The 13,237-nt window shown below is 42.3% G+C and overlaps 1 protein-coding gene across 1 annotated transcript; it reads left to right on the forward strand.

Moving 5' to 3' along the window:
* Positions 1 to 313: 313 nt before the first annotated feature.
* LOC308326886 (potassium voltage-gated channel subfamily A member 2-like) lies at positions 314 to 1,798 on the forward strand (the record flags this gene model as incomplete). Its single annotated transcript, XM_080779944.1, has 1 exon — positions 314 to 1,798. The coding sequence occupies one exon, from the start codon at positions 314 to 316 to the stop codon at positions 1,796 to 1,798; it is 1,485 nt and encodes a 494-aa protein (XP_080636070.1).
* Between the last annotated feature and the right edge of the window lie 11,439 nt (positions 1,799 to 13,237).

The raw sequence follows: 13,237 nt of genomic DNA on the forward strand, positions 1-13,237 counted from the left end.
AAAAATTTTAATATGTAGGCCTATACTCGAGTCACTCGACTGTCTCACGCTCATTACAACTATATGCATTTCTGATATTCTGTTTTATAACCTAATGCAGTAGCAGAGTTTTGAATGTATCTCAGATGTACCTGACCTTGTTGTTCTGCGTTTGTCCGTCTGTTTTATACATGCAGCCAGATCCTAGGTTACATCCTGTGGCCGTCAGGTCTGTACGGCGTTGAGCCCCCTCCCTCTCCTGGACCCACCCTGCAGTTTTCCAGGCTGCAGGACCCTGACCCACTGAAAAGTGCAGGCCCCCTCTCCCTGCAGAATGACTGTTGCCACTGGCGACCCCTCAGACGAGGTGGCCACAAACCCGGGGCACCCCCAGGACTACGACCCAGAAGCTGACCAGGAGTGCTGCGAGAGGGTGTTCATCAACATTTCGGGGTTATGCTTCGAGACACAGCTCAAGACCCTCTCCCAGTTCCCAGAGACCTTGTTGGGCGACCCCAAAAAGAGGATGCAGTACTTCGACCCTCTGAGGAACGAGTACTTCTTTGACAGGAACAGGCTAAGCTTCGATGCCATATTGTACTACTACCAATCAGGGGGCCGGCTAAGGAGGCCGGTTAATGTTACACTCGATATTTTCTCGGAGGAGATCCGTTTCTACGAGCTTGGGGCAGAGGCCATCGAATTGTTTAGAGAGGATGAGGGTTTCGTCAAGGAGGAAGAGAGGCCCCTCCCTGAGAACGAGTTTCAAAGACAGGTGTGGCTGCTTTTTGAGTACCCAGAGAGCTCAGGTCCTGCTAGGATTATCGCCATAATTTCTGTCATGGTCATTCTCATATCCATTGTCAGTTTCTGTTTGGAGACACTACCCATTTTCCGCAATGACGACGGCGACGGGCACAAGGTTCGCACAGAGGTATTTTCACCTGAACTCAACACCACAGTTGTCACCTACTCCTCCACCTACTTCACAGATCCCTTCTTTATCCTAGAGACTCTTTGCATTATATGGTTCTCCTTTGAGTTCCTGGTGCGCTTATTTGCCTGCCCTAGCAAATCAGGCTTTTTTGGCGACATCATGAACATTATTGATATCGTCGCCATCATCCCATACTTCATAACTCTTGGCACAGAGCTCGCTGAGAACCCAGAGGATGGCCCAGCAGGCCAACAAGCCATGTCCTTAGCCATTCTCAGGGTCATCCGTCTGGTCAGAGTGTTTAGGATCTTCAAGCTCTCGCGTCACTCCAAGGGGCTTCAAATCCTGGGACAGACCCTTAAAGCGAGTATGAGGGAGCTCGGCCTGCTCATATTCTTCCTCTTCATCGGGGTGATCTTGTTCTCCAGTGCGGTCTACTTCGCTGAGGCCGATGAGCCCGAATCGCAATTTGAGAGCATCCCGGATGCCTTCTGGTGGGCCGTGGTGTCCATGACGACGGTGGGCTATGGCGACATGGTGCCGACCACCATCGGCGGCAAGATTGTGGGCTCCCTCTGCGCCATCGCGGGTGTCCTGACCATCGCCTTGCCCGTGCCCGTCATCGTCTCCAACTTCAACTACTTCTATCACCGCGAGACGGAGGGCGGTGAGGAATCTGCTCTCCTGCCGGTCCCTACGGCTGACTCTGCAGAGGAGCTGAAGAGTCATGGCTCCACCGTCAGCAAATCAGACTATATGGAGATCCAGGAGGCGGTGAACAACAGCAACGAGGACTTACCGGAGGAGAACCTTAAGACGCCCAACTGCACGCTGGAAAACACAAACTATGTGAACATCACCAAAATGCTGACGGATGTGTAGTCGTCTGCTCTGGTTGCCTTTCTGCTCCCCATCACCGTGGGGCAATGTGGAAAGAGCGACTGGACGTCATTTATCTATATCTGCTGGAATATCAAGGCAATAGAATCCAGAATGTCTTCTTCATTTGATGCGACGAGAGATGGAGAAACATTCTTTTAGAGACCTATGCTCACAGCCTCACACCCCCTACCATCCCACCACCCCGCTTCCCAGGTTACCCCTTAAAACCCCCCAGTCTAAATGTCTTTTTTTAATTATATAATTTCTTTTAGCATGGAGTTGGCTTGTCTGAGTGGTTGTTTAAAACCAATATTGAAAATATTAGCCAAAAGTAGTCCACAAAATAATTAATGAAAAAGAAATGGGAGAGACATACTAGCTGATTCTATTTTCTGCTTCTAGAGAAAAACAAAAAAAAAGCTAAAACAAAGTGCTTATTCCATATCCCACCACTCTCCCCTGCACTTCTGAAGAGCCCTATTGCGTGCTACATGTACATAAGCTGCTTCTTGGAGCCAATGAAACTGTTTTGTGCTAATCAACGTAAAGATGAAAGGACGTGTGTGCCTATAAAGCAAGACCACACCCCTGCTTTGGCCTGTGGTCAACTAGCCTGCTAGAGACGAGAATCGAGGTGGATGAAACATCAGCGCTAAGCGTATGGTTTGATACCTTTTACTCCCAGTAGACATCAGTATCTGATGAATGACTGAGAATGGCCCTAGACTTATATGTGCTTTGGTCATACATGGATTATGTACTGCAATGCTAGCTTTTCCCCCTTCATTTACACTAAAGCGTTCTTACTTCAGAGCTTTGAGGACAATGTGAATGTTACTTCCTGATTTATTTTTTGTTTGTTTTTTCAGTCGGTTTTCACACATACTAACATAGATAGGTAGGTATAATTGTGAGTGAACAGATAACCGTAGTTTCATAGCTATTAGGTGCTGTAAGTGGTAAATGTAGATTATTGCATGAAGTTCCATGACTGCCATATGCTTCAGCACACCACTGTAGAGTGTCTGTTGGTACACTGAACCTTTAAAGTCTTCAGTCCATCACAGTCTAATCTAAAAAGATGCCTATAGGGTCTTACAAGAACATAAGCATTGTTACTGGATTTCCTAGGGGATAATTGTATTCGCCATTTATCCAATTAATTGTAGGATGTGAGTGTTAACACAACATTCCATGTAGAGGTCATTGGCCGTTAATGTAATTCGCCAGGTTGCTGACATGTAGAACGATTGCAGCTGAGCAGTGATTACAGGTAAACGCTTAACTCATACTGTAGTTATTTAACATCTCATTACAGACCGAAATAGACTTGCACTGCTGTCTTCTGCGGCTGTTATATACGATAATGTGCTCGCAATCGAAAAAGAGTACTTTTAAAGAGTTGTATAGAATAACACTTCCCCTCTACTGCCTTCATCAAGATGGGTTTACGCTGCTCTCCTAGTGTTGCATGACCTCACAACATTCCTAGACGCATGAATTTAAGGTCAAATAAGAAGCTGCCTCTAAACAAAAAAAGAAAGTCTACAGTTAATAATGTAGTTAATATTTATTTCAATATTATATAAAGTGCAGTATACACATACTTTAAAATTAACCTGATATAAAAAAGCAATGTTTAACCAATAAGAGGAAGGGAAATTCTTTACACAATGCAGATCATTGCCATGTTTTTTTTTTTCTTGGTGTTTTTTAATGAAAATCTTGTTTGTTCAAAGCACTATTCCTGTAGAGTGCCAAAAGCACAGTCTTGCTAGCCAGAATTTCACTCTTGTTATAAATTAGGAGCCAGTGCCTGATTTGGAAAGAGCTGTCATGTAATTCAGGGTCTAGTTCTAGGCTAGCACCCAGCAGAGAATCAAACATTCTGTCAGCCCTGTCAAAGTAATAGTCAAAGGCATTTGGGTCGATATTGGAGGTGACTTTTTAGCCATTTCATAGCAGATATTATAGCTAGACTCTTACTTAATGCCAATGAAGCTCCTGCCTTTCTTTATCGTTTCATTGATGTCTTAAGTAATCAGAAAAGGTTCAGGGGAGGAGCTGTAGCAACTGTCGAAGTGAATAATAATGTACTGGCTTGATTTTACTTGACTTCATTATGAGAAATGTACTCTTTAGATTTTAGGTTGGGGCTCTTTAACTGCTGCCATTATGTGCTCAGGATGCCTCATTTAAATGACTACAATGAGGCTTCTGTAGTTGTCTCTGTCCAAGCCATCTACCCCATCAAATGATTTTGAAAGAATTCTAGAGAATTTCAGTAAATTAGCTCAAGCAACATATCACTTATTATAACTCAAGAGAAACGGAAGATGTTGGAATGGAGAAAAAAATCTTGGCAGTTATAAGGGGCTGGAACCCTGCTTATGTAGAGTCTGGTTGATCTTTCAAGAGCATTTTAGCAATATTTAACATTTTTGTAGAGCTGGTGATATGACAGAGGGTGTGTTGACAATGAGTGAGAAGATATTCTAAAATGATCTCTCGCCCCACAACACCACCAGTATAGACCTCCACACTGTCCGACACAGATCTTTATTACCATAAAATGCAGGTGCACAACGGTGTAGTAGTTTACATTTTCTGTGCATGTGTGTGTGTGTGTGTGTGTGTGTGTGTGTGTGTGTGTGTGTGTGCGTGCGTGCGTGCGTGCGTGTGTACAGTATGTGAGAGTGTGAACCACCACTGAATGTCAGTGTCTTAGCCATGGTTGTACAGCTGCATCTACAGTATGCAACAATGTGCAACCACCTGCATGCCATTGTATTTAGGTTAAACCAAAAATGTGTCTATGCATGCAAATGCATTTAATTTACTCTCACTTTTTCCCCATTTTCTTATTTGTATTCATTATTTTTTTTACAATGGACAGATACTCATGACACATTGGCAGAAAGCATGTTTAATCTGTTATGTTTGGAATTGGGCACTTCAACAGACAATTTTACTCTAGCAGCTAATTTTGGAACAGCTTATTTGAAAAGATTGAAACTCAATTGTTCCTTCGATAAGCACAAGCAGTGTAATTTCTTATTGTTGTGCTTGCAGATTTACGTCGTTAAACTTTTTATATTCAATGCATAATACAGAGACAACTTCTTAAGGAGCACCACAGCTTCTAAAAAAAATAAAGAACAACCCATGGTTTGAGGGACCCACCAGCAGATTCTCACCATAAAAAGGGTGCCCAAACAACAGTGAATACGCTGAGAAATCTATGCAGAGAAAATTAGTCAACTGAAAGAGCAGAGGAATCAAAACAATTACTTAAACACCAATACATTTGAACAAATGGAGTTGCTGTTCTGGATGATTTGCTGTAAGATGCGAGTGCTGACACATACTGTTTGTACATTGAATACCTGCGATCTCTCCAAATGTCATGGTTACAGTATTGGAATTGTACTGTGAGATGTAAAGGGCCAACCACACCGTGAATGATAACTATTACGGATAACTATAACGGTAGTGATGTGAGCATCCACATACAATTCTGTAAATGTGAGCGATGTGTTGAACATCACACCCAGTTAGTTCAGATGGATTTTGATTGGTGTTCATCTTTCATCTTATCGCTCTGAAAGGGATCCTACTGTAACTATATTGTTCACCACTGTCGCTGCTGTTATAGTTTTCTTTTTACTCTGCCATCCACTTCAGTTAGAACTATTTTTAAAACCACGCATTTATGGTTACAGTTATCATTCTTGATGTGGACAGCTCTTAGTCATGACCCACTTGCTCTCTATAAGAAACATCAAACATGTGATAGTCATACACATGTGCGTATATTTTCCATTTTCAAATGAAAGGTGGACTCATGTAAGGTGATGAGTTGATTAATATGCAATTTGTATGCATGTGTGTGTTGGGTGAAGGAAGTTACTCATTATTTGATTCAAGGGCCTGGTAGTAGGTTTCCACTGAAATAATATGTACAGTTACAAAATCCTCCTCCATATCAAGGAGGCCTGAAAACATATATCAACTTAACTTGGTACAGTGGATAATGGAGTTTCTTTCTATGAAATGAAATGGGAGGGAAATAATGTATATAGACATTTATTATAGAGCAAAAACCATGTGCTATATACTGTATGTGAAAAAAGTAGTATTAAACTGCACTTTACAAGACCAAAAGAACAATCTATGGAAAAGGAGAAAACAGTACTTAAAATGCATATAATCCTTCCAAATGATCATAACCATGATAAAATATCAATATCAATGAAGACAATAGTAATTCAAATCAAGCTGTGTGTTGTGTGTTTTATTTCTGGTGTTGGTCTTTGTTCCTGTTTGCTGCTCTACTGTGGGGATTGAAATTATTTATATTTGCATATTCCTGTTCCAAATGGTGTTACCTCAGAACACATTGAGGTGTCAACGTCATGTTTAGTTTTGTTAAATGCCTATCACTACTTTTCATGCACTCCCATAATGTTATTGCTCGTGAGGCATTTAGACCACAAGCGATTGTTTGAGGGATCATTTTAAGCTGAGAGGCTGTGTTTGAAATGCCATTAATCGATCAAAGGATGCTTGGTGGTTATTCTTAGGGCATGCGGTCTTTGTAGCCATGGGTGATGTGCGGAGGCCATTTTCTAACGCCCCCATGGTATCTTTTCTCTTCCTTGCCTTTAAGTGCACATTACCGTATATTCTCCCCGCAGTTTAAAGAAAGGACAGGCTGTTCTATTTATAGTTGTTTTTTTCCTGGTGTTGAGGAAGAGATAACAGTATTGGAGCAGGAGAAGAGGAGACAGGCAGGGAGGGAGGATGGGAAAAGGAGAAGCAGGAATAAGGTTCATATGGCTCCTCTTCATGCTAAGATCGTCTGGCAAAGGCCATCGGGCTCGGGAGTCGAACCCGCGGCACGGCGTCAGGCTATAGGTGCCCAGAGATCCGGGCCGCTAAGATCATCCTTAAGGAATCTTTCACGATTAACTTTCTGTGACTCCCATGCAGCATCCCTCTGTAACCTGTCACAGACACGTGACGTGCACATCTTTGTGCATGCGCCGGAACGTGCGTGTTTAGGTGTAAAATATGTTCTACAGCACGTTAAAAGATACTGGTGTCGCTGCACCCAGTTGGTATAGTAAATCACAACACACTTCTGTATACAGTGTGTATTGTACAGTACATCTGGGATGGGATGGCATCACACTGTAGTGCTATACTCCACATTATGCACTGAACATAGCAGAGGTAGAAATCTGGCTTTAAGGAGAGCGCTTTGCTACAGAGAGATAGATACTGCCAGGATTTTTGCATCTATAGCATATTTACCGTTGTACGTGACAGGAACACTGAAGGAGGGGTGGTGTGTGTGTGTGTGTGTGTGTGTGTGGGGGGGGGGGGGGGGCTATTATTCTATACTGTACACTGCAAATACTGAGTCTCAATTCAACTCAAGAGAGTAGAAATGAACCCATTTACGCTCTCCAGTTAAACCAACAACACCCAGGGGTTTTACAGCATCTCTGCTGTAGTCATTAGTGTGTCTTTGATCCGATGATGCAGTGCAGTGCAGTTCTGCTCTGTTGAATCCGGAGCAGAACCAGGCCGGGGCTGACAGGGAGAAAACCTCACTGCACTGCTGCTGCCTGCTGCAGGTATAGGCTATATCTCCAAGGATACAGGCCATGAGAACACAGACGGGCAGAGGGGCAGGTGGCCAATGCGCCACAACAGTGTCTTTGAGAGGAAATTATGCTTGTCTACAGTACAGTGTGTGTTCTCGCGCAAGTGTGTGAGTTTGTTTGTCAGACATGGTACCATGCCCACAGGGGCAAGGTTGAGTAATCATACAGGCACTGTGCTCACCGGCTTGTTATTTAGACAATGTTGCGCTGTGGGACCAGTCGCTCATCATCCAAGAGGGCTTCCCTGGAACAGCACCACACCACCACACAGCCAGAGAAGGTATCTATTTTTCATCCTGCTAAAGCTAAACAAATAAAAGTGTAGATGCTGTGAATTAAAAAATAGGTTCAATTCAAATGATAATTTCTCTGTGTTATACATATTCAGGCTGGGCTCTTTTTCCTACAGCAACTGGGACCTTGGTTGGTGGACAAGGTGAACGGGAGAAAGAAAGATTTACTGCCCTCTATGGGTGTTTCTGCAGCATTGACATAAGGGTTAGTATGTTCTCCAATGCCTCTTGTAATCTGGAATCATTCACTTACTTGTGTTATAAATAAAATATACTATTACGCTATCTTTTTGATTGCCAACTTGCTGTCCAATGCGTTGTTTACTTCCGCTTTCTCCATGCATACTGGTTTCTAATTAGCCATTCAATGTATTCTACTGGCAAGGTGGCATTGGGTTTCTGACACAATAGGACACATGTCGACCATTGTCCCCCCTGTAGTCATATAGGATCAATACACAGCCCCACACGCACACACACACACACACACACACACACACACACACACACACACACACACACACACACACACAAACACATTAAAATACTCCTCCCTCCTCCACCTCTTTCTAGGTGACAAATGGCGAGGGTTAAAGCCCAGCCAACCGTGCATCCCATCTCACAAGGGAAAGTGAACCTGCAGGCTGCACAACCAATGCTCGTGGGGGCTGACAAGCACACACACACACACACACACACACACACACACACACACACAGAACAGAGAACACTTCTGTATTTGCTGACCAGGTAGCCTAACGGTAACACAAGATTACATAATACCCCATAGCATGACATTTATACAGTAAGTCTGAATAGGCTGATAAATATTGTATGGCAGCCACTGATTCTTATCTATAGTTTGATCACTCGACATTGGTAGATCCCTGATAAATGCTGGATTCATCCACATCTTGTTATAAATATTGATGCTGTTATGGAAGCCATTTTCAATATGCTAACCCAGAGAAAGAATGTCAGAGGTTTAAAATATCCCGTGAGTTAATATTTTATCAACATCTTGGTCCCCATGCAGGCCTCGATCTTCCCTGCTTCAAAACCCTCTTCTTTGAAATGCAGCACAGATAATAACTCATTCCCTCATCAGAGTCATCACCACTCACACCTGGTACCTGCTATTTTCAAATTCCTTTAACATAGCATGTTATACATAGTTTTGTGGCATTCGCCTTTAAGTTTATATTTTTTAAAGAGGGACAGACAGTAGGCTGACAGGAAACGGGAAGGGATATGGGGGGGGGGACATGCAGTGAGGGCCGTCGGGATCAGGAGTCAGATTGGATTACCAGCCGAGGTGCCACGGCACAGGCCATAAGTATCCATAGTTATTTGTATCAGACTGATAATATTATAATAGAGGAATGATAGCATTATGTTATGCTTTAGCTATTGAATAATAGCAGATCTACAAGCTCATAGCGTGCCACCGAGTGTCGCGCTACGAGCTTGAAGGTCTGCTATTTTCTTTAAATCGAAGAACGACTTGACAGAAAAATAGCTTTTTCAGAAAACATTTTTTTAATCTGATCTCAGGTCAGAATGGGTTAAACTGCGGCAACTTTTCCACTTGAAAATCAGTTACAGGATTTTTGGTGAGCAAAGTATAGTCGTTCCATGTAGTACACATGTTTATCTGCGGGACACTGTGAGGATTGCCTGACAATTGATCATGTATGCAATATTATTTTGACTAAAACGTACAGACGCCACACGATGAAGCCACGGTGACAGGTTAACAATGCTGGTGGTGTTTCTTCATCAAATTACAAAACCAAAGACCTGCTGTGTGTGAAAGTGTGTATCCAATTCAGGATGCATGTGTGCATGTAGTGGTGGACAAAGTACTCAACCCCCAGTACTTCAATCAATGCTCTAGTAAATAGGCTATTACTCAAGTACAAATTAAAGTGACTCAGTCATATATTGAGTTAAAGTACTGGAGCTTTGAAACAGTATTCAAAGTATATTGTAGATCGGATATTTTCACTATTATTTACAGCATAATGTACTTGTTCCCTTCCTGGAACGGAGTAAAAAATACAATATTTGTGAAAGTCATCCAAGTATCCAAAAGATACTGTAATTAATATTCAAGTAAAGTACAGATAGTCAAACGTGTATTACTTAAGTGTAACAGACCTCAAGTAACTTCGTTACTGCTGCATCTGTGTGCGCTGTCTTGGCCCTGTGAAATGCACTTGTAGGAAATGAGCCAGTTAGAACGTTGTTCTGATAGTAATGAGAGCTGTGTAGTTTTCCTTTCTGGGGTTGGGGTGGGGGGGGGGGTTTGTTTTTACTGTTTTTTGTCTTTTCCTTTTTGAGTTTGTCTTGTCAAAAAGAAAAATAAATCATGATTCTGTAATTCATTGTTGTAAATGATATCTGCATTATCAATAAATAAATCTTAAAAAAAAAAAAGAACGTTGTTCTGAAAGGCAAGGGAATAGAACACACATACTGTGCAACTCACGCAACAGCAGCTAAGGCCTTTATTATCATGTTTGAAATGTGAGCCGGTGCCCTGGTGACATAACTGAGTTCCTGGGTGGAGTCATGTCAGGTGGAGGCGATGAAGAGAAGAGATTGTGATGGAGGTTCAACTGCTTGGCTCATTAATTATTCATGTATGATCAAAGCTATCCACTTGAATAGGTGTGGGAAGAGGGTCTGATTCCAAAGAAAGAAATACTGTTTCTAGGAACACTTTCATCCTATTTCTATGGCGTGCAATTTGTTATTCTGTATTTAGCTATGCCAGGAGATTATGTTAATGTTGCGTGTTGTGTGTATTATTAGACCTGTTCTTTTTCTCTTTTCTTCTTACGTCTCCTGCTCTACCCTACGTATATCCTCTCTCTTCTCAAGAAAATGACAAATCATCTAATGTGATCTAATGTGATCCTGGGCTCTACACACCCTCCACCAACCTAGTCCCCATATATGGGGGACAAGGAGAGAGCAACGGACTTGAACTCATGCTTCCTTCATGCCTGAGTGTCCAAGTTGCTCCTTTACACCTGACAGGGGGGAGTTTCCCTGGTTGGACGTAGCGCATGGAAGGAACACGTTATTCCAACCAGTTCCTTTCCCCTCCATCAGGCGCCCCGGCTGGCCAGGGGGAGGCAGTTTAGTGACCAGGATTACTGCATGTTTTTTGTGAGATGGAGAGCAGTTTAAAGATGTGTTTGTGCTGACAGCAGGCCATGGACATTTTCAAATTGGTTTAGTGAGAACTATTACATTTTTGTTAATGAATGCAGTCATCCCTCCAAGCTATATATGGGATTTGTGTCCGAGAAGGCTATGGACCGGAACTAGCCAAGTATAGGTACTCACTTGGCTAGTTCTGGTCCCTAGCCTTGTCAGATTTAAGGGATCTAACTAGCCAATTAGGCTACAATGCTTCTGTCCCTCCAGATTATGGAATGTGTTAGGTGTAACGAAGGCTTTCACCTAGAACTCCATATATGGAGATAACGGAGATATCTGGTGCTGACATCACGTAATTGTAGAAACCTCATATATGGGTGTACACATGTATCACATCGTCATGATACGTACGCAGTTGGCTGGCATCCAGTAAAACCTTATAATTAGAATAACCCGAAGAGGTTTAGAGCTAGCTAGCAGCATTTTCTACGCTCCTCGCGACAGGATTCCTGGCCTTACAACCCAGATATCCTCAGCGATGTCTGGCCTTACAAGCCAGACGTCGTTGCGTCAGAGAATTCGGCAACTCGGTTAAGTTCTTACCGGACACCACTGCAGCGGGTTCTAACACAGACAACCAGCACTAGTTCGAGCTATTTTATATTAGGCAATGGCAGATTGGCACCAGCCGATGTTAAAGAAACTTAAAAAATGTATACATACGTTCATCAATGTGACAAATACCCTCAAACTCCCAAATCACAATATGTTCGTGCACATTCAACTCTGTTCGTGCTGTCTCAAGTCAGTCTTTACTCTTTAGTAGTCCCTTTGACAGACTGTGTGCCAACATTCATCAACACATGCACCAAAACTAATAATTATGCAGTGCTGTCTTGAAATCACAGTGAGCATGTTAGATCTGAAAATGTGGGTGATTTTATTGTGACATCCCTACTGAATGTAAAGTTGTGTCATGCATGTGAATTGGTTGAGAGAGGAATTAGTAACCTTTCTCTTTCCAAGCAATATTATATTTTCTGGCAAATTAAATGAAACAAAACTACTCCAGTCTGTAAGGACCTTTACAGCCCAACAGGGAAAAAGCCAGCTGGTGTAGCACCACTATGAAGCAGTTTACCAAATGTGGGGTTTAGTGTGTTCCTTGGACTAGCCATTTCTGATATTAGCTGAGCACACACACACACACACACACACACACACACACACACACACACACACACACACACACACACACACACACACACACACACACACACACACACACACACACACACACACACACACACACACTTCATCCCCTGCCTTCAGCCTGGCGGAGATAAGAAGTAATTATGGTATTTGAAGCATGGCAGGAAAAATAGGTTTACTAACGATTCAAATATACACATGCCAGCAGAAACGGTCCTATTAAACCCTTCATTATGTCAGTGTTCACTGATAAATCCACGTTTCATTGCAGCCCTTTCAGAAGCCAGGTTATAATAAATTTAAGCATAGAAGACCTTCACTGCTTAATTTACTGACAAAATAAAAGGTGGAAATTGATTTGTTATTGTCATTAGAATATTATCCAAACACCCTGAGATGCGACATGAATATACATGCTCTATTCTTGCAAAAACAGTAGACTGCATTCCAGGGCAACAAAATAATTGTTCATTTATACTTTAAATTAAAATAGAAGATCTGCCAGCTCACAACATGGCACTGAGATGTGTTATGTGTTTGTAGATCTGATCATTTTGGCCTGCCACATGACCACACAAGGCATAAACCATGTTCAACAGTACCTCCTCACTAACATGGCAGCAACCACAGCTTTTAAACAATTTTGTGCCATTGACGCTGGTCACCAATTCCTGTCCATGACCAGTCCATATTGTTTCTGAAGCAATGAACTATATAGACCTCACCAGAGATCAGCATGGGACTAAAACACAAATATGTTATAAGCAACATTGGAAATAAGCTTTCGTCAGGGAGTAGTAGAGTATAGGCAGGGATCACTGGAATGACAGTATACTGGTGCAAGGTGCAAAAGTGAAAAAAGGTCACCTTGTGTGGCACATGGAACTGCCGGCTGCCATAATAGTGTGTGAGATTTATAGATTCTGGACCATAAACACTATATTAGAAGCTTTTAATCCAGAATTGATTGATGTCACCATGGGCCACATACTGTACACAGTATGTGGCCCTCTTCATTATCACCTTATGTATTTCACAAATCTCTAATATTTGTGAGCACTTCACATATCTATACAAATTTTCAAAAAAGG

Source organism: Protomyctophum bolini (genome assembly GCF_963924005.1).
Source record: "Protomyctophum bolini genome assembly, chromosome: 2".
Taxonomy (NCBI): domain Eukaryota; kingdom Metazoa; phylum Chordata; class Actinopteri; order Myctophiformes; family Myctophidae; genus Protomyctophum; species Protomyctophum bolini.